Source organism: Ixodes scapularis, unplaced genomic scaffold (genome assembly GCF_016920785.2).
Source record: "Ixodes scapularis isolate PalLabHiFi unplaced genomic scaffold, ASM1692078v2 PGA_scaffold9__187_contigs__length_104089568, whole genome shotgun sequence".
Lineage (NCBI taxonomy): Eukaryota > Metazoa > Arthropoda > Arachnida > Ixodida > Ixodidae > Ixodes > Ixodes scapularis.
In genome coordinates, this window is record NW_024609884.1 from 81,341,924 (window position 1) to 81,367,242 (window position 25,319).

Here is a 25,319-nt window from a genome sequence, read left to right on the forward strand (position 1 = left end):
TCATCGTCTGCAAAGAACTGTAGTCTCGATGCCGGGGTAAAGCTTTGTGGAAGCTCCTGTTAAGCCGCGGTCAGCAACAATGGACACGTATATGGCAGCCAGATGCCGCAAAATACCAATGATGATAATCTATAATTAGCTGACGCATTTGGTCTGGAAACGTCCCACACTCTCGGGTTTAATGCAGTCAATATTAGCTAGTTTTCGGGCAAGCGTATATTAAAGCACCAAGAAAGCGCTTCATACACTCTAAAAAAAAAGTCTGTGCGTCTACTTTCACGCACACCACTCGGAGAGCCAATCGCCGCAATTTACAGAGGCAGCTGAGCGAATGACGATGCCGAAACATATGTTTAGACTAAGAAACGCAGTCTGAGTTGTGACATTAAGCAATGCAAGCGTAACGTTTTGCATTGCTTAATGTCACAACTCAGACTGCGTTTTTTGGTCTAAACATATGTTTCCGCATCGTCATTCGCTGAGCTGCCTCTGTAAGTTGCGGTGATTGGCTCTCCGAGTGGTGTGCGTGAAAGTAGACGCACAGATATTTTTTAGAGTGTAAACTATTACACATCTATCGCTATGATTTCGTATATAGTAGGATGGTCCATATTTGAGCTGCTTATATCATGGTACCATTAGCGCGACAGATGCCAATTTGTATCTAGTGGCAAAACAAGTTTTTTGGCGACCCCATCACTTTTTCGCAGTACCACTTGCACAAGGACACGCCGTTTAGTGGCTAGCTGGGGACGTTGTGTCTGCGAGCGGCGCATGTTGCTTGTTGCTCTTGTAGGAACTGGAATAAAATATATTTTGTCAGGATTTCTGACAACGATTTTTGACAGTTTGAATAGGGCTTAGTCAGTATAAACCCAAGAAACATAGTGATCTGTAATGCTCCTCGTTGGTTTAATTAGCTATAATAGCATCAAAACCTACGTTTTCAATGCCTTCATTATGGGTGTAATTAGGGCGGTGTACGATGTTCAACCATAACGTCCAGTTAAACTGCCATGCGGAGAGTTCTGGACCGAACCACCTGTGCCCTTTATTAACATCCCCTCTCACGCAACGCGCGCAGTTCCAGATGCACCCGCCAGCGTCCGCTGCGTGAGGAGAGAGGAAAACAGCCTCAAGATTCAGTGGGACGAGCCTCAGCGAACGAATGGAATCTTAAAGCACTACCGGGTATGTTCTTTGTTCATAATGAGCTGTATCGTGCTTGTTTGCGTGTCTATCTACTGACGCACCTTAGTTAATTAGTTAACTAGAAAGACGGGCAAAGTCCTCAGTAGTCACACCCTAGTACTGCACCTTGCATAGCTACACCAGCATAATTAACTGATTACGTAGCACTGTTACATCTCAGCGTCAGGCAAACACATTTTATTGGCCATGTGACATGTATACTTACGGCAGTTTGCACTACATAGATATCTTGGAAAGCGCAGAAAATTTATGTTTGTATTAAATTATTGGTCACGTTCTTCCACATAAACGACGAAAACCAGGGTCGGAAACAGAAAGAAATTCAGTTCTCTTCATTCCAGTTTTCTTGCGGCTATTCAGGTCTTTGTCACACCTTCCTCGCACAAGGAGGTCAATGTACGGTCGTCCTTGATACATAAAAAATCGACATGTCTCTAGATAAATATACATTCTGCAGCAATTTTCAAACGCCTTACCTCATTAAATACAAGCAAGCTCGTTCGCCCAGCTTAGCTTAGCTGTAGACGTTGCACCTTTGGTACCCGTTCTCGAAACAAAGATGCATCTGCGTAATCGTCGTCCCACAATCAGCGCCTTAGCGCCTGACTTGGCATCGGAGACATGACACATCAGGAGCATCTGAGAAACGAGTTCGCGTTTTCAGAAATGCGGATCTGATCCCAGGCAGGTATGATGTATTCATAGTTTAGGCATAGAAAATATACTTTTTATGGGGCGGTGCAACGATTTTCAGACTTTGGCCAATTAACTACGGAATTTAATCTGCGTCACCTATAAAACGAAAAAAAAAAAAAACGAATTTTCTTCCGAGCGCTAGTTCTTATTTAAAAAAAAAATGAAACAAATCGAAGGTCGAAGTGCCTCTCAATCTCAAGTTTCAACTCTCCACGCCGACTTTCGAGTGACGTACGCTGGAGGTTCACGTGGTTCCCCCTTGGGCCCTCTCTTCAGAGACCCCAGCCGCTTCCTCCGCGAATATCGACTTTCAAAGGATTAGCCTCGTCGAAGGTCGCGGAGAGCGATGGATACAAAGGACGGTTCGCTACGGGGCTGACGGCGAGTGTAGCAGCGGAGGGGGAGAGGTTTTGTTGACTTCCGCGTACCCCCAGAGACTCCGTCATTTTAGTTCCCGTAGCCGCCACAGGCGACTGCAGATCGGCAAATAATTCGTTCTTTGCTTTTCGATTACGCAGCAGAATAGCACTTTTTCGGGGAAAGGTGACGCGTTTTTGGTCACTTGGGCTTGTATAAACAATATAAAAAAATGCAAACTGGCAATTCTTTCAACATTAAAACCGTTGCACTGGCCCTTTAAACACGTTGGTCTGTTCGAGGTGTGTTGAATAACCTATTTCATTTTTCTATTCTCGGTTCAGGTGAACGTATCTCTCACACATTCGTTCAGCAGTTCGGTGAATGCGAGCACCCGTCCCAGGGCGGTGGTTCTCGAAGATCTCACCACGAGAGAGTACAACCTGAGTGATCTATACCCGGGAACCACCTACAAGGTGTGCGTGCAGGCCAGCACAAGCGCCGGCTTCGGTGACGCCGTATGCGACCTTTTCTCCACTAGAGCTGCAGGTAAAACTTGCGACTCAGAAAGGCTAATGTCTGTATTCTCCCTCACCCTACCCTGTTTACGGTTGCTTGACAAGTTTTCGTTTATCGCTTCAACTTCTGCGAATGCTTTTGAATTAGAATTGTTGGAAAAATTAAATGGTTTGCAAGCGGAATGCTGCAAAATGTCATCTCCTTTGCTTTACTGCTCGGCGCTTGATCTTCTGCCAATTATATGCGGCAAACTTCTGCTCAAGTTGGGAGTTCGTAACGGGGAGAAATACTAACGTCACAAAAGACATATAAATTGCGAGAGTCTAACACAGTTTGCTTGAGCATTTATTATTTATTTCAATACGGATAAATGTGTATTGAACCAGTTTTCTTATCTTGGTAACAAACACATGTTCTTGAAGGGGACCATCGTAATCTATAAGCGTTTCAAGACACTATAACTTCATCAATAGGTATATCTCGGTGATTTTTGAAGCGCCATATACTAATTGCTTGTTTTCTGTTTTTATAATACAAAACATAAATGACAATAAGCGACTTATATGTGAGATATAGTTTGTTTGTCTGGATTAATCTCTGGAAGCTGCCATAATTGGTCAGCAATGAACGTTCACCAAACTCTCCGCAGATCCTGTGGTACCCACGAAACCAAGGCTGAACGGCATCGTGAACAGCACCATCAACATAACTTTGAATCCGGTCGACTTCGCGAAGGGCCCCATAACGTAAGCTTACCGATCTTTCCTTGGGATGCGCTCGTTCTTCGTGTGCAGCATGCGCTGGAAGGTAACTTTGGTAGCCTTGCAATTTCACGTGATTTTCCGCTCATGCAGGGATGTAGTAATCTGCGGCGGCCAGATGTGTTCTTCGCTGAAGCCTGTTCGTTTGTAGATAGCATTAGATTACCTTGTTGTGTCTGTTAGCACGAGCTAACAGAGAACACAAGGAAAGCCAGATGCATTCGCTTCGCTTGAGGATACTTCGTTTTTTTTCGACGGTGGTAATAAGCACGAGGCCCATGGCGATATTTCTGCTCTGGACAATCAAACAACAAGATTTATTTATTTATTTATTTATTTCAACAACTTCAACGCCATACGGCGTTACCGAAGGGAGTGGGGAAAAACAGAAGTACAAAAAATAGGATTCAACATATATTAGTTAGCATAATAGTTTTTCAATGGCAGACTTGAATGCGGGAGCGTCTGTGATTGTGGCGATGGAGGTAGGCAGGTGGTTCCAGTGATTTGTAGTCCTTGGAATGAAAGTATCATGAAAGAAGTTTGTGCGACTGAAAGGAACGTTGACTTTATGGTGATGATCATTTCGATAGGATACATACGATGGTTTAGAAAAAAAGGGTCTTCACTTTTATGCTGGTTGTGATGATAAATTTTGTGAAATAAGGACAAACGAGATAATGTTTTACGCAATGAAAGATTCGGGAGATGTAAAGTTAGTTTCATGGATGATACATTGGAAAAACGCGAGAAATTAGACAAAATAAAACTTGGGCCACAATTCTGTACGGATTCAATTTGATTAACAAGAAATTCATGGCCTGCGTCCCACACCCAGCTTGCATACTCAAGCTTGGATCTAACTAGGGTCTTGTACAGTAGTAGTTTTAATGATGGAGGAGCCCTTGAGAAGTTCCGACGTAAGTAACCCATACTTCGTCTCACCCTACGATGGACTAAAGGCAAAAGCTACGAACCATCAGATTCAATCACGAGCCACTTAGAAATCGCCTGGTCCTTCGCTTCGATGAACGTTACTGAGTGATTCATCAATTTTACATTGCAAAGAAAGTCACGACGTACAGGTTCTTTGGAGTGCCGAAGCCATAGAAATGATGCTGCGCATTTTGATCGGAAACGTTATTCGTTCATCCTTAATCAATGTTAAGCATGTCATAGCTTAGTGTGGAACGTGATTGGACCTGGCGGCCCGTAGCTTTGGTCTTTAGTCTATCGTAGGTTGAGACGAAGTATAGCATGCGAATAGCGTCGTTAGCAATAAAATTAATGTGAGTTTACCAGGCGAGGTCAGTTGTTATATGGACACCACTGATCTCTATGTCTATTTTCTGGATCGCGTTTAACCAGCTCCGCCTATGGACGGGAATGCGGGCACGGTGGGCCATCTTTTTGGTAGAGTTATATTATCTCTAGCCATCATAGTAATATGGCGGACAACGCAATGGCAGCATGCTGCCATAAAATAGCCGTGGATCTAGTACACTGTACCGTGGGTGATATTTCGTGCTTGATTGAAGTTGCTCAACGAAGCAGATTCTTGAAACCCGGCATGAACGGTAGCCTCATCTTTGAGGACCCGGCGAAAGTTCTACGAAAGCGCAGCACCGGGGGAAAGCAGCACAGCTCGCGTCGAAAGCAGACTCCGTACCGGCGTCTGCTTTCGATGCGTTTTTCGATGCGACTTTCGACGCGTGCTGTGCTGCTTTTCTCCAATGCTGCAATTTCGTGAAACTTTCACCGGGTCCTCAAAAATCGGGCTACCGTTCACGCCGGGTTTCAAAAACATGTTTCGTCAAACAATTTCAATCAAGCATGAAATATCATCCACCCTATTTTTACGGCGGCCTGCCACCACACCTGCCAAAACGCTGTCTGCCATGGATGGATGATAGTGGCTGCAGGAGCTGTACCTTGGCTAGAGGTAATATAACTCTACCAAAAAGATGGCCGCCAGTGGCTGCATTCGCGGAGCGGGCAAACGCGATCCAGCAATTGTCATAGAGATCAGTGATGGACACCTAGGTACTTGTACAATATCACCTGTTCAAGAACAGAACCAATGCTATATTGAGGAGGGTCGGTACAGGTAGCTTTCCGTGAAATTCTCATTACTTTACATTTATTAGAATTAAGGCGCATTTTTCAGACGTCACACCAGTTAGTAATTGAATTAAGGTCAGTCTGAGGAAAAGACATATCAGTGTCAGAATGGATTACACGATAAATGACACAATCATCTGCAAACAACGTCATAGATGACTGGACATTGCTAACGAGGTTATTTATGTATATGAGGAAAAGAAGGGGGCCGAGGGCCCCCTTTTTTTCCTCCTCTACATAAATATACACAACCTAGTGACTATACACAACCTAGTGACTCACCCAAACTAACTGGGCAGGGAAGAGAGTCTGAATCGTTTGCAGTTACAAACTGTGTTCTGTTAGTAAGGAAATTTTCGATCCATGCAATAATGTTAAAGTCAATCTTTAGTTTTTTTTTTTTTTTTTTTAATTTTAAGCAGAGCAGTTGGTGAGGGACTAAATCAAATGCTTTCGAAAAATAAAAAAATATGCAGTTAATTGAAAAATTATTGTCCAGAACAGAAAAAGAAAAATCGTTCGTGAAACAAACCAGTTGCGTCTCACATGAGAAGAATTTACGAAAACCATGTTGACGATATGTGAAAAATGAGTTGGATTCAAGAAAGTTAACGTTAGAACAGATGATATGCCCCAACATTTTACATGGGACACGAGTTAAAGATATAGGCCTGTAGTTAAGAGGAGAGTAAGCGCCGCCTGATTTGAATAAAGGAACCTCCTTACCCACCTTCCAATCGCTGGGCAACAAACAAAGATCTAGGGACTGCGAGAAAAGTTTAGAAAGTATTACAGAAGAGTGCATTTCATTGTTTTTCAGAAATTTCGAATTAATCCCCTCAGTTCCAGATGAAGAAGAAACGTTCAAATTTTTATTATACTAAGCACACCAATGCAATCCATTATAACAGGATCCATAAGTGGAAAGGCTGCAAGATTATATTCAGGGCAAGGAACAAAAGACAGTGGCATAAAAGACTGAGAAAACAGATCATTTACTAAAGATGAACATTCCGACCTTGGAACTGAAATTCCATAATGGTCGACTAGCGATATCACACTCTCCTTTTGTCCACGAATTATATTCCAAAATTTCTTAGTGTCATTTGTCAGTAACGATGGTAGGGTATCATTAAAAAATGTTTTTGGCTTTTTCCACTTTATTCTTAAAGAGGCTTGCAACATTCCGATACTCACACCAGAAGTCAGGTTTATTGAACTATTTTGCTTGCGGAACAGTCGTTTCTTTTTATTTCGCAGATGCTTTAAAGAAACAGTAAACCAAGGGGACCGGTTTTTGTACGGGATAATTCGTAGGGGGTACGTATTTGTTTAAACCAATTGAATTCTATAGTGTGATTACAAAAATTCTGCATATATTCGTCCCGAAATTGTGCCGATTCATCATTGATGGCAGGGTAGTTAGATTTGTTGTAATCCCGTATACGTTTAGGCATACTCTTAAGGCGATGAGAATTACCTTCAAGTGTGAAATGAACAAAGCAGTAATCACTCAGGCCTAATAAAAAAAAAAAAAAAAAAAAAAAACTTTAAGACGGAACGAGGTTAGGAGTAGTTGTGAGGATGATATCTAATATGTCCGAAGTAGACGAGGTGCCCCTGGTAGGTTGACTCATTAACTGAGAGAAGTTAAAATCCGTGCACAAATTTATAAACTCGGATGTTTCATCGAAGAGGTCAGACGAAACAGGGCACATACCAGACCATAATATTTTTGGAAACTTAAAATCAACAAAAAAAAAAAAATGGCGAGTGCGGAAGTCTTACAGCAAGGTTATTTAAAACGTAATGAAGTTGTGCACAGAAAGTCAAGGAAGGTTAGGTCAGGTTAGGTTAGGTTAGGTTAGGTTAGGTCAGGTTAGGTTAGGTTAGGTTAGGTTAGGTTAGGTAATGAAGTTGTGCACAGAAAGTCAAGGAAGCGTTTGGAGGCCGATAGCAGTCACAAAATATATGTCACGGTGATTAATACGCACACTCGCGCATACCATTTCCAAGCATGAAGCATGAGAGACATGATAAGAGTGCAGATTTTCTGCGACGGCGATTTATACACATCCTCCCAATCTATCGACGCGATCAGACCGATAAATATTAAGTCTTCTCACACTCAAAAACTTCTTTGTTATTTTGACAGACAATCACGTTTCAGTTAGTAATATTACATCGGCGCTAAACGTGTCGATTAATGCTGACAGTTCCTCTCGTTTGTTAACGACACTGCGGATGTTTGAAAAAAAAAATTACTAACACTGATTACGGTGTTACGTGATAGTTATGATAAGGAAATTTCATTGTCTACGACAGTTCTCGAATTTTGACTTGCGTCAGCAGGTGATTCCTTGTTGGCGTATAATTCACAGCCACTGTCTGATAGGGACAATAGTTTAAAGGGACGCACCCCCTGGGGAGGGTCAACTATTGAACCCTTGGCCTAAAATCATGAAATTTACGGGGTAGGCTGGTGGTCATGCTAGAGGGAGCATAACAACATTTCAGGTCTGTCGGTTAAGTGCGAAGGAAATTAGGGCAGCTTCTATCAGCAACAGGCCTACATTGTTTAGTTAATCGATCGTTTGAAAACTATCACAATATACGAGATTTTTATTCGCTAGATATCTAGCAGAAAATGCCTAGGAGGTGCGGCCATGAAAAGTTTTTTTTTTGTAAAAACTAATTTATTTTTATCAATATTTTTTTAAAAATTGGTTAACTTTTTGGTCTTCTGTGTGTTCGACAAAATGTCAACATATTTTATAAAAGACATCCGTAAAGTGTCAAAAACATTCCATAGCCGCATTCCTTATTAAACTTCAGTCTGTAAAAGTGAAAAACGAGCCTTCCCTGTATTGCCATTATCAAACGATAGAGTGACTCAAATGGAATTTACACCAAAAAGTGGAATGGAGATAAATGTCTTCAAAGTGCTCCAACCGCTACCTTTCATTAGCTTCGGTGGACAGAAACTAATTTATAAAAAATTAACTATGCAGTGAAAACTAGTGAAAATTTCTGGGAATACCTTCTAGATGTTGGTGGATGCAAATATCTAATTTTTCAAAATCAGTGTTTTTTGCAGAATTTTGTTTTTCTGGGTAGTGTCCCCTCTTAAGCATTTTCTGTTAATGTGTAACTTATTGTAGCGAATTGAAAGCTGCTTACTACTAGCTTTCCCATTTTGAGCAGTTTCTTGGGTGAGGTTCGAGTCGAAATGCAGAAGTCCTCACCAACACTAAAACCAAACGACTTCAACTTTGCCCTAGCTGCCAAAATAGAATCCCTGTCCTTTAAATTTGAAAACTTTGCAATTAACGGACGGCACTTATTGGGAACGAACTTGCCCAACCTATGAGCGCGAAAGATCGCTTGATCAGATAGCTGCAAGTTCAAAGCAGACGAAATTACTTCAATTATATGTTTTGCTGACTCAGCCCGCGATTCTGATTGTTTGTCCGAAAAGCCGTAGAAAATTAAGTTTTCACGCCGAGATCTGTCTTCATAATCATCTAAACGACGACCTAGAGCGACTGTTTCGTTCCGAACGGCGTCAGACACCGCGCTAGCCACATGAAGGTCCGCGGAGCTCTCCGAGGCGGCTATTATTTCTTCTACGACAGTAAGCCGATCGTTGATGCTGGTCATTTGTCTCTGAAGATTCAGCTGAATTTCTTTCACTTCATTTACTTGAGACAAGACCTCAGCATGTTTTTTGTCCATCTTGCAATGTTGTGCCCTTACCATCGATACTAAATCGTTAGAGCTTTTGCAAGGGTCAACCTTAAGTGGGCCTGCATTCTGTTCAGTATTACCCCCCAAAAGCAATAGTTTCACAACATAAAGGCAATCACAAATAGTATCAAGAATAACATTTTGGCATGGCAAAGCAGCAGGTTAACATTGTTCGTGCGCTTACGAGGAAATAGAAAAGGGTTTGACGAGTCTGCATTCCTGCCGCTTGCACATGCCCACTGAAGTCCCACGAAGACGGTCCGTGTTTTGTAGGGTGTGGGAGTGTTGATGTCACTGCCGATGAAGCCAAAGTAGTCGGGAAAGAGCACCGATGAAAATCGATGTCTTCAATCGAAGAAGCCGGGCAGCATTGTTCTGGTGACGAGCCAAGCAAGTTCGGATGACTCTGCGAAGCTGACGGCGTGCCATCGGAAGGCGGCAGTGAGCAAGATGCGCAGGATGATAGCACCTGCAGGAGGAAATACAAGAGGGTTTGACGAGTCTGCATTCCTGCCGCTTGCACATGCCATCCGTTTGCAGTAATTGTCGCAAGGTAGGAGTACAGATGCTTTGCTGTTCTGAGTATTTTTTTTCACATGTGCAAGAAAACATAAAGAGATGAGTACTGCGCACGTCCAGTACTCACCTCTTTGTAGGCCATGATCATGATGTACTGTACATGTAAAGAAGGGGTTCCCGAGAAGTGTTATATGACTTATATGTGCTTCGTGTGACGAATAGGAAACTGTGAATAAAGAAAGACACCTGTCCACACTACTGAACAGCGGTTCTCGGGCTAACAATGCTGATTGTTTTATTTGTTTGTTTTTTCTTACAGAGCATATTATGTTTTTGTAGTACGAGGATCTCAGGACGTTGAAGGACCGGTCGTTCCTGTCAACTTCAGCCACGCCCAAGAGATGCAACTGGGTTACTACATGGCGGCGATGTTTAGTCCCGAGGAGGTCCGGGAACTGTCTGACTTTGTCCTGGGTGCAGGGAACGTCGTCGGCGGCTTCGAGAACCCTCCTCTCACTGACGCGACGCCTTATCGGATCGGTCTTCTCGTAGCGAGCAACTTTTCTGATGTAAGGCACCCCCCTTCCACACACGTATAAGCACTGCAGAAGCGTTATGTCCAACGTAGTTTAAAGGTATAGATCAGCTACGGTCCTCCGCTCCATCCTCTATGAAAAAAATCCAGCTCACGTAAATTGAAAAAAAAAACGATTTCTTTTTTTATTGGAAGATCGTTATAAGCTTTCTTTATTGTTAAGGGTTCTTTACATTTTATGAACATTAATTGAAGTTGTTGCTCAATATTTTCACAAAGTAATAAATTTAGGAACTCGGATGATTGGAGAAAAAAAAAGCCTTGGTTTCCTGACCTGATATGAAACGAACAAATTATAGGAAATCAAACGATTCATTCAAAATATCAGTGCTGTTTAGAAATTATAAGGAAAGACACTCTAAAAAAACCCCTTGAAATATTCACCTTGCCACTATTTAACATGGAATATTAAAAAGACCACCAAGCATTTTTTTTTTATTTTAAATAAATGCTGCTCAAGATACCGTGTAGGTTGTAGGTTATAGGTACCTACAAAACGGACATTATTATTTTCTCTCTCTATTGCTTCTGCAGCGATTGCAGAAGGGTGATTCCACGTCAATTCATGCAATGATGGTCCGGGTCATAATTTAGATATTTTTGTTAAAAATATATATGAAAGCCATGTTTTTGGGAGGAACATTCAGCTAGATATGAACGCCGTAACAATTTTTTTCGCTGAGATATAAAATAGAGAAGCTTGAGGCGGGGAAATTGAGAAGATTTCACAATGCTACTTTGCACAGTCGTCATTTCCTTATCGAACCTTTCCCGGCACCATAACTTTTTTAATACGTTTTACAAAGGTTATACAACACATACATAAAAAATTAAAAATATCAATAAAATATTTCTATGCAAACAAAAATATCAAAAATGGCATAAAAACGCGTTTTGGAGACATATTCACATTTTTTTTGCAAATAAACCATCTTTCATAATACTTCACAAAATATATCAAAATACGGTTATTTAGATATTCTTTACGGATATGTAAAAATTATATGCCCACCCTTAATTGTCTTCTTGTTATTAACGCGGAAATGCGGCTGATTTCTCAAAATGTGGCAAGATTGGGCGTCGATATTTAAAAAAAACTCCATCTTTTATTTTTTTTTAACTCCCCGTGGCACTTTACAGTGACTTGAACTAACCTGTGATGGCAAAAGGTTGAGTAACATATGACCTCCAAGCGGGAAAAGCTACGACAAACCTTCACTCGGAGCGAGCCGACGTCTTCGTCAAGGCGGCTTGGCCGCACAGCACCAAACGTTTTGAGCGTTAGTTATGGCATGTATTTTATATTATTAAAATTCTTTTTTTCATAATGGCTGAGTATTAGTGACGCGAAAATGGACTTTGAGCTGGAATACCATTAATCAGCTTACAACATGAACAAAACGGCCCCACTGTGCGAATTCGCTAACTATGCATAGATAAGCTTAAAACTCTCAGTTATGCGAGTGGCCACGTATACATCCGGCCTCTCGGCATATGATGACTTCCACAGATGAGAAGCCTGGATTCCTCTCACAGGTTTTATGGTGGTCCACTCTGCTTGCTTTACCGCACGAAACTCTCGAACCTGTTCCACAGACAGGTGGAACATGCAGACATTTGTTACTTCTTTACGTAGCCCTTCCACAAAGTCTTTAGCGGTGGCAATCGTTGAGTTGAGCGAAGATCTCAACTTGGTAAGCGTTGGTTCTTCCACCTACTTCATCACAAGCGCTTTCTCCGTGTCCAGTGGCTGAAAAGATCCATCTTGCCGAAGAGTGCGGCTTCCGAGACAATTCGTGGAATTGGAAGCGATTCTTGAAATGCGCCGCCGCTCCGTCTGATACAAAAATTATTTAAAAAAAGACTGGGAAATGAACTTTAACATACTCTTTTATGGCCTATGTGGCTAGAAGAGCGTGAGCTGTGTCATGTTTTGTGTACCATCGGTGACAACGGCAAAGCTTTGCGTGCCTTGCGTGGACGTAACCACACTTGTGGAGAGAGACACTTGAGTTTTTTTTCAATGAAAACTCTGCACTTCGGTTGGAAAGAGTACTGTCCATTTTTCCGCAAAATCGAAGTGGAACATCACTGCCTTGGGTGGTAAGGCGGTTCTTGTGTCATGTATCAGGCTTCGTTCAAGGTCAAGGATGTAAGAATGCCTCATATACTTTTCGCTCTCCTATTGCCGCAGGAAGGCAGAAGTGTCCATAACCTTTTTGACGAGTTCGCCAGCGTCCCATAACGCGAAACAGATCTCTTCGTCTTCGTCGAGATGAAGCGACTGCAGCGAGATGCTCTGCGTTTTTGGGCACTTTTCGCAACGGCGCAGAAAGCAATCGTTCTGTGGAGCGCAGAAGAGGTAGATGCGCTTGAGGTCGTCTTCAGTAAATGTCTTCTTTGGGGCATTTGTTATTGCCGTTAAAAGCAACTGAAAATTGACGCAATATATGCATGCGCACACTTCGTGCTCGGGACTTTTTTTTTTTTACCCATTTTGGTCGTGGGGAATAAAATTTGGAGCCTAGTTCGGGATGGGGATGGTCCTCCCTAAACAGCTGGTAAGCTTCATTAATAGAGCGGATCATAAACCTTTTTACGACTTTGAACATGTCGTTGATCATGGCTTTGACGACGTCCTTTTTGTTGGGGCTTTGAACAGAGCATGCGAGGTCGTCGCGTGTGTAGTACTCAATTGCAACCCTCACGTCTTCGGCATTCGCCTTTTTCCCCATGTAGGGATCAGGGGTTGCCCAAACACCACCTTTGCGCTTCAGTTTTCATGTTTGATCAATCATGTAGGCAGTCGCTTCCGACACCAGACGCAATATTTTTTTCTTTAGGATGATTGGTGGCAGAAGCACGTACAATCGCTTGCGTTCCTGGTGGGAACTACATGCCTTCAGCACTTCGCAAAACGCGTCAAACCACTCTGCGCAGTGCTCACAACTGTCTTCGAGTTCGAGAGTTTCGTGCGGTGAAGCAAGCAAAGTGGACCACCGTAAAACCTGTCAAAGGAATCCAGGCAACTCATCTGTGAAAGTCATCATATGCCGAGAGGCCAGATGTATCCATGGCCATTCGCGCAACTGAGAGTTTTAAGCTTATGTATGATGCATAGGTAGCGAATTTGCAGAGTGGGGCCGTTTTATTCCTGTGAATTGTAAGCTAATTAATGGTATTCCAGCTCAAAGTTCCTTTTCACGTCACTAATACTCACCGCTTATAAAAAAATAATTTTAATAATATAAAATACATGCCATAACTAACGCTCAAAACGTTTGGTGCTGTGCGGCAAAGCCGCTATGACGAAGACGTTGGCTCGCTCCGAGTGAAGGTTTGTCGTAGCTTTTCCCGCTTGGAGGTCATATGTTACTCAATCTTTTGCCATCACAGGTTAGTTCAAGTCACTGCAAAGTGCTAAGGGGAGTTTAAAGAAAATAAAAGATGGAGTTTTTTTAAATATCGACGCTCAATCTTGCCACATTTTGAGAAATCAGCCGCATTTCCGCGTTGATGACAAAAATATATTTAAGGGTGGGCATATTATCTTTATATATTCGTAAAGAATATTTAAATACGCGCATTTTGATATGTTTTGTGAAGTATTATGAAAGATGGTTTATTTGCAAAAAAATTGTGAATATGTCTCTAAAACGCGTTTTTGTGCCATGTTTGATATTTTTGTTTGCATTGAAATATTTCATGGATATTTTTAATTGTTTGTGTATGTGTTGTATAACTTTTGAAAAACCTATTAAAAAAGTTATGGCGCCGTGAAAGGTTCGATAAGGAAATGACGACTGTGCAAAGTAGCATTGTGAAATCTTCTCAATTTCCACGCCTCAAGCTTCTCTATTTTATATCTCAGCGAAACAAAATGTTACGGCGTTCATATCTAGCTGAATGTTCCTCCCAAGAACATGGCTTTCATTTATATTTTTAACAAAAATATCTAAATTATGACCCGGACCATCATTGCATGAACTGACGTGGAATCACCCAGAAGCAATATATCGACAATGTCACCAAGCGTTCGACGCATGCGTGATACAAACATACCTTTAGTTCACAGGAGGCAGGCCGCAGTGCACGAGACGTCTTGAGCCGTTACGTGCTTTGCACGCGCAGAGCTCCAGCAAGGTTGTCGCACGTGCAAAAAGACTAGAGTTCCCGGCATGAATCGCGGCAGCGGTGGAGTAGTCCAACTTGCCGGTGAAGAGGCTGGTGAGATCGGTCTATTGGATAAAGGCGAAGAGCATTTATTCTCTCAACGTTCAGCGAGAATAAGTGACCATGTGGTGGGGCACCACATGGTCGCTTATTCTCGTTGAAGCGGATATTGTTCGAGTTTGGCGTTTCCCGTCACCGCAGTCATTGGACACGAACCTCAACTCGGGTCTTCATTGTAATCCAGCTCAAGTCAACTGCTCAGGCAGTACCTGCGTAATTCGAACATCGTCAGTTTTGGCTGATCCCCGTAACTACGTCAGCATCAGAATCTCCGGACTACAGGGTGTATTCCCTGGCGGCCATAGCAGAGTGCGTAGCTGCACAGCGAGTGCTGACGGCGATCATCCACAGGGCTTTTGCAACGCGCATTCTGCACCATTAAATTGCCGGTCTTGGGAACCTATGAGCGTGAGCGAGATTTGAGCATGGCCAGTGAAAGTTCTCTCAAGTATGGCGTCCAGTGATTGAATATCCACTATACTTTATCAGCACGTGATTCAGTGCGCCTGGGCAGAGTGCCTAACATTGGAACGCAATATCCCTTCATGGCCCTTTAGTATTGTCACTAATAGTTCACATTTATTTGCAATTCAGTTTTCTCGGCAAGAGGCACACTCCCTGCGTCGTACAGCTAATGATACTCCGCGTAGCACTAACTGGCATGAGGGAGAAAATTTTATGAAGAAATTGGCAGGCTGGTAGCTGAAGAATGAACTGGAAACTAACAATTTACTTTAAACTATTGTAACACTTCGCGCATGCGTGAGTAATGCAGGTTAGTAGGCACCTCTAAATACTGATCAGAATCACTTTCAAACGTTAATATTCGAATAAACTTGCTTTAGTTTTTCTTTGTAAGCAATGGCAGTCGATAAATGAATTCGAGAAATATGAGCATCTCTTATTCCCTTAACTCGGAGCCAGAACGAACATCTACGTAGCCTGGACTGTATCTTATGCCGCCGAGGTTAAAGGGTTCATAAAACGATGTCGGATTGGAATGTTCATGACTTTACAAAGGCGTATTGGTCCGGATGTGGCCCATGTATACTCGCACCGACCGCCACTGATTCCGAAGCTTACTGGTCGCGTTGAAATTGCGAAGACAAAATGGTACAATATCTTTCAGTCTTGCCTACTCTCTTAGAAAAAAGGGTCATTATAGTCCTCCCTAAGAAGAGGAACGCTCTTGGCACATATGATCCTTTAGAAGGCGAGAAACCTTCGCCCTGAAAGCAAAGTAGCAAAGCTCCTCCGTCGCCTGCATCTCATTATGGCGGCCCTGAATCGAGCAAAACGTGTTCAATAAGGCTTAACGTGGACGCTGCCTCTATTGTGCGGGAGAGAGGAGGAGCAAATAAAAGCGTAACACGAGCTGTCCGCGAACTGTATTTATTTCCGAAGCCGGCTTCCCCCCAGCAGGTAAACAACCTTTCGCCTTTCGAAAGCAGTCACTCAGTCTTCTCATCGTCAACACTGCGATGTTAAACGAAGACAACTCAGTTACTTCGCCCACTACACGTTTTCACTCTAAAAAATGTCTGTGCGTATACTTTTCCTCACAACACTCGGAGAGCCAATCACCGCAACTTACGGAGGCAGCTCAGCGAATGACGATGCCGAAACATATGTTTAGACCAAAAAACGCAGTCTGTGTTGTGACATTAAGGAATGCAAAACGTCACGCTTGCATTGCTTAATGTCACAACTCAGACTGCGTTTTTTGGTCTAAACATATGTTTCGGCATCGTCATTCGCTGAGCTGCCTCCATAAGTTGCGGTGATTGGCTCTCCGAGTGTTGTGCGGGAAAGTGGACGTACAGACGTTTTTTAGAGTGTACCTTTGGTATTCCTTGAGCCACAACTCCTTCGTCAACAGTACATTGCGAAGGAGTGGTAAACCATTCGCGAAACCAAAAGTCGTTCTCAAAAAGAGCAAATTCGAATCAGCCAAGTTGCTCGGAAACCAGAAGTTATGGCGAAGCGTGAAAAAAAGTTAAATCGCTTGCCACCACATGGTAGGGTCAAGCAGAGTAATTGGAGGTAGCTACCGTATTTACTCGAGTAATAGCCGCACTGTTTATGAAAAAATCCCGAGGGTCTGCTTTTCCGCGGAGCACGTGGATTGCCAATTACCGCGATCGACAGCATGATTGAAAAAAGACAAGCGCCGAAAGACCAGGACAAGGTAAGAAGACGACAACACAAGGCGCACTCGCAATTGAAGATTTATTTATGGAAAAACATAGTATCATATACACTTTTAAAAAACACCACGTCACTTTCCACGTGCCCACTCTTTATCCAAGAATAGACACTCTTTTTCTGACAGAGTCACTGAAGGCTCGCTTATGCACTTATCTGCACCCTTCCTTATTGCATACGCCTCATGAATTTCCCTTGTAATCTTTTTGCTGTATCGCCCCAGGATTGCCACGTCATTGAAAACTGGTGTGCACTCACATCGGTTGCAATGCACAGCCAGGTGCCCCGAAGGTGACTGTTTTAAGGAAGCAGCATGCTCTCTTGCGCGATCATTCACACAACGCCCAGTTTGGCCTACGTAAGACCTACCGCAAGAAAGCGGAATGTCATACACAACACCAGTGTGACATTCTACAAACTTATTCTGGTGTTTTTTCTTACACTCGTCACTCTTCCCTTCGGGATCATTGATTTTCCTGCATAACGCAGAAAGCTTTTTAGGGGCTGAAAAAACGACAGGAACGTCGTAACGTTCCGCCACCTTTTTCAAGTTTTTCAAGTGTGCTGGGCTTACGAACCTCGCTCCAAGAAAGCTGTACTCCCTTTTAATTCTTCCCACTCCAAGTTAGTGAAAAGAGGTATTGCTTCTTCGTGCCTCGGAGCCGCTCTGAACAAATCCTGTCCTGAGGAAATGGGAAGGAGTTTCCTTCTACAGGTAGATCGGCTCGCAAGTGCGGGTTTTCCGCTGAGGTCCATTGTTGAAGCTGCAGAGGGCCTCAAAAAGAAATTTAGGGGTGCGGAAAGAAACGTTCTTGAACGCCAAAAAGTAAGAACCGCTGTAATGCCTTACATTCACGCAGTGTCTCATAACTTAAAAAAGGTGGCGGAACGTTACGACGTTCCTGTCGTTTTTTCAGCCCCTAAAAAGCTTTCTGCGTTATGCAGGAAAATCAATGATCCCGAAGGGAAGAGTGACGAGTGTAAGAAAAAACACCAGAATAAGTTTGTAGAATGTCACACTGGTGTTGTGTATGACATTCCGCTTTCTTGCGGTAGGTCTTACGTAGGCCAAACTGGGCGTTGTGTGAATGATCGCGCAAGAGAGCATGCTGCTTCCTTAAAACAGTCACCTTCGGGGCACCTGGCTGTGCATTGCAACCGATGTGAGTGCACACCAGTTTTCAATGACGTGGCAATCCTGGGGCGATACAGCAAAAAGATATAAGGGAAATTCATGAGGCGTATGCAATAAGGAAGGGTGCAGATAAGTGCATAAGCGAGCCTTCAGTGACTCTGTCAGAAAAAGAGTGTCTATTCTTGGATAAAGAGTGGGCACGTGGAAAGTGACGTGGTGTTTTTTAAAAGTGTATATAATACTATTTTTTTCCATAAATAAATCTTCAGTTGCGAGTGCGCCTTGTGTTGTCGTCTTCTTACCTTGTCCTGGTCTTTCGGCGCTTTTCTTTTTCCATTATGAACCAACTGGCCCAACTCACCATTTTGTGACAGCATGATTCCAGCGGTTTACAGGACAGAGATAACGTGTTCGCGCGAAGATACCATCTGTGAAGATTGCATTTCTATGGAGCATCATGTTCTCGATTTATTTATTCGCTATGTTATTTATGCGCAACTGGATGATTGACTGTATATGTGCTTTACGAGAAAGTAGACGTAAGGGCCTTGTTCTTAAATAGTGCGGCTATTACTCGAGTAAATACGGTAGTCTAGGTGGTGCTAGGTACCGCCCAAATCATGTGCTACAAGAAATAGTTCTTTGCTCGCCACTATTACACATCTGGCCCTTCGGGCACCTTTATTATTTTGCACAGATGTAAATATATTACGCATGCCACTAGCATCAGCTGGACATCTATACTGAGCGCGCACATACACACGCGGCACAACAAACATCAGTACAACGGCACGCTAACGCGACAACTACTTCTGAGCTCTGCGTTTGCGCGCCTTTTATACTGTTCGTTTTGAAGGTACGCATTTTATCGGTCATCACCTAAACAATAAATAATATTCCCATCATGTTGACTTTTTTTCAGTAATGTCATACCTCTGTGAGTAGTTTGAACGGCTCAGAGGATGAATCCCCTAGTAGCAAGGAAATGCTGATGCCGTAATTATTTGAAAGCCAATAAATCGGGCCGCTCCAATGCGGTTCCAAGCCACGTGTTTGCTTCCCCGCGCGGCACGTCGCAGCCAGTATTTCTATTGTACACTCTAAGAAATGCCTGCTCGTCTGCTTACCCGGAAAACACTCAAAGAGCCAATCTCTGCGATCTACGAAATCAGCTCAGTAAATGATGAGGTGGAACATCTGCTTAGAACTCAAAATGAAGTCTGCGCTGTGGCATTACGCAATGCAAGCATGACGCTTTGCATTGCGCAATGCCACAGCGCAGACTTCATTTTTAGGTCTAAACGGAAGTTCCACCTCATCATTGCATTAAATTGCAAACAATCTCCAGGACTTGAGTTGCGGCCACATTAACTAGAGCCTCCCATTCTCACGCAGTTCTCGTGTCCAATCTATAAGCCGCCCAAAACTGTCCTCAGGGAAACGGTTTCGATTACGCATTTACGTAACAAAGCTTTGCGAAGGCAAGACTAAAAAAAACATAGTCCTCTTTTATCCTTGTAATTTCACCGCCACCAAGAAGCTTCTAAATCAGTGGCGGTCCATGCGAGTATACATGGGCCAAACTAAGACAAGTGCGCCTCTGTAGGGTCATGAACATTCCACCCCAAAATTGTTCCACGACCCCTTTAAACTCAGTGGCAGTTTCGATAACTTATGCATCCCTGGTATTCTCTTTCAGGAGATTCGCTACGGATACCGATTGTCTGAACCGGTGATGGGTGAGTTGACGATCACGTGGTCTACGCGGCCTACTGCGAAGTGCTGTTTACGCGGTTCAATCCTTTACTTTGCAGTGGGAAAGACGGATGGAACTTCTGAAATAAGCATAGTTTTGGCGGGGGTGCTGGCGCTTCTTGTACTACTGGCGTTAATGGCCGCTGCCCTAATTTGCTTCTGCATCAGGTGAGTGCTAGATGGACCATATTTGCCCATACCTAGGGAAGAGTCGCTGGACCTCCTATTGTGCTTTGCAGAAGGCGTTCCGGGCCCGGTTCACCAAGAAAAAGGGGCCCCCAGGATCCCCTTTCACGGCTGTCGAAACGTTCGTATTATATAATTTGACCACCTATTTGGTTTGCTTGTTCTTCGGGTAAGCCTCTCGTAAAAATTGGGGCCGTGAGTTTGACATCAGTGCGCTGTACGTCCAACTGAAGTTTTGGGGTGTCTCATATGTGACAAGGGGTGTAATGGCTACACACTTTTTTTTTTTTTTTTTAGAGTGTGGGCTGCTCGTCACATCCTCGGGATTCGCACCCTGAGTGTCTGTCGTGATGTGTAAAAGAGAAAGTTGTGTCACATAAGATCACGCGAGTTTACTGATTGCGTATCAGTTCCCATTGTTATAAAATCAATAAAAGGCGAGCGATCCGGCCGATCGCTCGAGGACACGCTCAGACCACAACCAGAACAAACGTGTCTGTTGGTTTCGTCCTGCGGGACCTGATGTCGTCGAAGGAATCGCCGCTCTGAAATGACCGGCCGTTTCCCGGAACCCACACCGCAGCCTGGTGACTCGGACCTCACGCATCTAGCGATGTCCCGTCGAACCTGCCTTTAGGTCAACGGCACCTCATCACCCCCGCAGACTAGCTGGCCAGCGCGCGGCCTTATAATACTACATTTATGGCGACGAGGATTGTTCAGGGTTCGTGGTCTGACGGTCCTCCGCGTCTGCCGCTCTCCGCTTTCAATTCGGGCTTCGTTTTCCTACAGCCAACCGCCGTTCGGAACGTTAGGGTAGTAATCAGCTTGGGCACCCGGTAGCTATCCCGGCTTCCTACGTTGGTTTATTGTAGCGGTTTTAAGCCCTGAGCTCTTTGCTTTCATTTCGTTTTTCACCGTCTTTTCTGTTTCGCGGCTTGCCGGCAGAATTCCCCCTTTTGTCCTAAACACCGCGTAAGGGTGTGCGACTGCTAAGTGCTCTGTATACTGCATTCACTGTATGTAGCCGTTGGCTACGAGCATCTTTAGAGCCGCTCACTTATTTTCACAACTTACACTTCGAAGTCGTTAGGGCACATTAGCTGCCGCAGTTTGTATGTGAGCTTCGATTACGGTCCTCGCACCTTTTCGACTCGCTTATCGTGACTCTGCGACTCGAGCTACACAATTTTTGTGCTTGATTTGCGGTGCGGTGCTCACAGGCTTTAAGCCAAAGTTTTTTTCGGGTTTTACACGATTTTGGTTCTGTTTCGTAAAGTAGCTGTAAGAGTCCGCGCTCTTTCATTCACAGTTGAGCGTATACTCTTGCTTTAAGGTACATCCTTTTGAAACAGAGACATCATGAATACTGAACAACGGCAGATAACGGTCGTTCAGTCCGCGGCGTTGCCACCGCCACCGCCGTTTCTCGCAGTTCCGGGACCGCCACCACAGGCCTGGCCTGCATGGAAGGAGACATTCATGTCATTCCTAGGTGCGGCGGGCCTCGAAGGTGTTGACCCAAAGAGGAAGAAACAGATTCTTTTTTCGTTGCTGGGCATTGAAGGGCAACGAATAGTGTCCGCATTTGGATTCACTAACCTTCCGCACTCGGAACTTCTTGACGAGTTCGAGACCTTTTTAGCGGCCGCGGAGAGCCATTTTGTTTGTTCCGGATCTCTAGCAATCGAGCTTAAGCTCCGTCTTCGCGTTCAGCAGCCGTGAGAGAGTGTCACGGAATTCTTAGCGGCGTTACGCCATGAGCACGCGCTTTGCGCGTTTGAAGGCGGATCCGAGAACACGCGACTTTGTGATCTTTTTCTTGATGGTTTAATCTCGCGCCGTGTTCAGGATCGCATTCTTAGAGACTGCGTAGGTCGCCAGGTACCGACGCTCGAGCGCACGATACAGCTCGCGCTGCAGTTTGTGCAGCTGGCACGCACAGTAGACCAGTACCATCAGCCACGTCTTGGGGAGCCCGTCGCCATCTGTTCCACTGCACCCGTGCAGTATGTTGCTGGGCCCGGGACCGAACGAGTACAAGCGGCTGCTCGACATAACGACCAATCTCCAGCACTCTTCTCGGGAGACGACTGTTTCGGTGAACATGGGGCAAGGTTCCCATCCTGGCCATGTGACCCCACCAGACCTGCTCCGACGTCTCAACGGGGGCGTCCTGGGACAGCCCATGCTCCGCGCCCGCCCGCGCGCCAGAGTAACATTCCACATCGAGACCCGCCTCCTGCGGGAACGGGGCCGCAACAAGACAACTACTCATGATGGTTTTGCAGCCGAAGGGATCACGCCAGGGAGAACTGTCCTGCATTCAACTCGCAGTGTTTCCAGTGCGGTAAAATCGGACATTTTGCCGTAGTTTGTCGAAGCCGCGCGCCGCCGCCAGCCGCAGATACTGAACGCCGGCGACCTGCACTTCCAAGTCGTGGCCGTGGACAGAACTCCGGACGCCCGCGGAGGCCTGGTCCGACCACTGCGTTCAACTATAACGTCACCATCGACGGGGATGCTCCCGTCCTGCCTTTGGAGTCACAGGACCACAGCCTGTACGACGCCTTCATTGCTGACGTGAAGGTAAACGGCTTGCCTCTCCAGTTACTGATCGACACTGGTTCGCAGGTTTCAATTCTGAACGAAAAGATTTTCGAGCAACTTAACAAGACTAGAAAGATCCGCTTACGCCAGCCTACGAGACAGCTTATGCATTATCTGCACCAACCGATTCCTGTGTTGGGGTGTTTCACGGCTCAGGTCGTATTCAAAAACCGACACACGCCTCTAGATTTTTACCTCATTCGTGGAGGACGTTCTCTACTTGGTATTGACGCCGTCAGATAATTGAAACTTCGGCTATCACGAGCTGAATTTGAATGTTTTCATCTGGATGCAGCTGACCCAGGCCAAACGCCACGCTCCGATGTGAGGCCGGCGGGTGACCGTTAGCGGCGCCCGTTCACCGTATCGTCGCAGCGCTCAAGTCAACTACGGGCAAATCTACCGAATGCCCATGGCATCGGTTGACAATCTTCAGTGCCACCAGGTACTAACGCAGCCCACTCTCAGTCAAGATCACCACTGGTCACCAGCGCCGTCCGATCACAGTCCCCAAGTACAGACAGCGTGGACGAGTTTTCCACGAAGGTGAAGCAGCCTGCGGTAAGCTGTACACAAGCTTCGAGCCCTCCTGTACAAGATAGTCAAAACTTCCGCGCGGATTTGAGGAATTTGAGCATCTATTAACGTCAGAACTTGGCCTGCTACGAAACCAGATACACACTGTCAAGGTGCGCCAAAACGTACTGCCAGTACAGTCAAGGCTACGTCGCCTACCCATCAGTCTGCGTGAAGCGGTCTCAGAAGAAATTTCCAAGCTCGAGCGCCAAGGCGTCATCGAAAGAATAAATGCGTCAGAGTGGGTCTCGCCAATCGTTGTAGTAGTAAGAAAAAAGGATGGCAGCATCAGGATGTGCGTCGACTTGCGTGCGCCCAACCAAGCCGTCGTCATAGATTCCTTTCCGCTGCCACACATAGAGGAGCTCCTGCACTCATTGCACGGAGCATCTCATTTTTCGAAGCTGGAGCTGGCGTCGGCTTACCACCAGATCCGACTCGACCCGGTGAGCCGAGACCTGACGGCATTTATCACTCACGAAGGATTATTTCGCTTCAAGCGAGTTTGTTTTGGTTTGGCGTCCGCTCCCGCAGCGTTTCAGCAGATCATGTCTAGGGTTCTAAAAGATTGTAAGGGCGTCCAATTTTACCTAGACGACATCATTGTGTACGGGTCTTCTCAGGAAGAGCATGATTTGAACTTGCGTCAAGTCTTGTCCGCAATCTCTCGAGCGGGAATGAAACTTAATCGAAAGGGCGTTTTTAACGTACGCGAGTTGTCGTTTCTGGGCCACAGTCTTTCAATGGATGGTTTAGCACCCCTTCCATCAAAAGTAGACGGACTCTGGAACTTCAAAACTCCGTCAGACCCGTCGAAGTTGAAGGCATTTTTGGGATTAATTGAGTATTACAATAAGTTCATACCCCACTGTTCGACCATCGTCGAACTTTTGCGTCGTTTGCTCCGCAAAGGCCTACAGTTCGTTTGGTCCCCTGAAGCTCAGGCAAGTTTTGCCAAGATAAAATCATGCATCCAGAATGCACCAATCCTTTCTATGTTTGATCCGACGCTACCAGTCATAATCGACGGATGCATCAAACTATGGCTTACGAGCTGCCTTGCAACAGAAGTACGGGAAACACCTTCGGACGGTTTCTTTCGCATCACGCTCGCTGGCCGACGCTCAGCGTAGATATTCTACGGGAGAAAAGGATGCCCTAGCTTGTTTATGGGCATGCGAAAAATGGCATGTGTACCTCTGGGGTAGGCCATTCACTATTCGAACAGACCACCAAGCGTTAGTCACGCTGTTGTCTAACAAAGGCTCTGGGGTTCGAGTTTTGCGTATAACTCTTTGGGCTTCGCGTCTCTTGAATTATAATTTTCGTATGGAGTACCAGAAAGGTGCCGACAATCTCGTTGACGACGCGTTGTCTAGACTTCCCCTTTCAGACACAGAAAATGGTATGAATTTCGACGAAGACATAGTTTCCTTCGTGATTGCTCCAATATCACGCTCATAATTTCAAGAAGCTACGGCAATCGATCCAGTTCTGCCTGGTGTGATGCATTACACAGCGTCATCTTGGCCGCAAGAAAGCACCAGCATACCTAAACTGCGCCCGTACTTTAACGTCAGTGACCAGCTGTCTGTTCACAACGACTTATTGTTACAAGGGGAGAAAGTAGTAATTCCAGAAAGACTCAGAGAGAATATAATCAATCTTGCGCACGAGACGCATCAAGGAATTACGAGAACCATCTACGTCATCAGAGACCGCTACTGGTGGCCACGCATGGACGCCGAAATCAAGTTTAAAGTACAGCATTGTACCGTTTGCAATGCAACAGACAAGCCGGTTAAAGCAGCGCCTGCTCCTCTTCAGCCGGTTGAGTTCCCAGAGCGACCATGGGACATGCTCGGTTTGGATATCGTGGGTCCCATCGACAGAGCTCCACCAAGTCAAAGATATTTCTTGGTCCTGATTGATTATCACTCGAAGTGGCCTGAAGTTCAACACACATCAGCGGCGACAACAGCTACTGTAATTACTTTTCTACAAAACATCTTTGCTCGGGAAGGTTTGCCCCGAGAGCTCGTCAGGGACAATGGCGTTCGGTTCGTCTCTAGGGAGCTCGAAGAATTTTTGA

The 25,319-nt window shown here is 44.8% G+C and overlaps 1 protein-coding gene across 1 annotated transcript in view; it reads left to right on the forward strand.

The window, feature by feature from the left end:
• The window catches only part of LOC8024741 (phosphatidylinositol phosphatase PTPRQ), a 138,517-nt gene that overhangs the window by 90,404 nt on the left and 22,794 nt on the right, over positions 1 to 25,319 (forward strand). Inside the window, exons 14-20 of the mRNA XM_029977549.3 lie at positions 1,085 to 1,191; positions 2,610 to 2,814; positions 3,434 to 3,530; positions 10,252 to 10,501; positions 19,800 to 19,839; positions 19,915 to 20,023; positions 20,095 to 20,162. Of these exons, the coding sequence (XP_029833409.3) occupies positions 1,085 to 1,191; positions 2,610 to 2,814; positions 3,434 to 3,530; positions 10,252 to 10,501; positions 19,800 to 19,839; positions 19,915 to 20,023; positions 20,095 to 20,162 (876 nt within the window). The remainder of the gene's footprint in view (positions 1 to 1,084; positions 1,192 to 2,609; positions 2,815 to 3,433; positions 3,531 to 10,251; positions 10,502 to 19,799; positions 19,840 to 19,914; positions 20,024 to 20,094; positions 20,163 to 25,319) is intronic.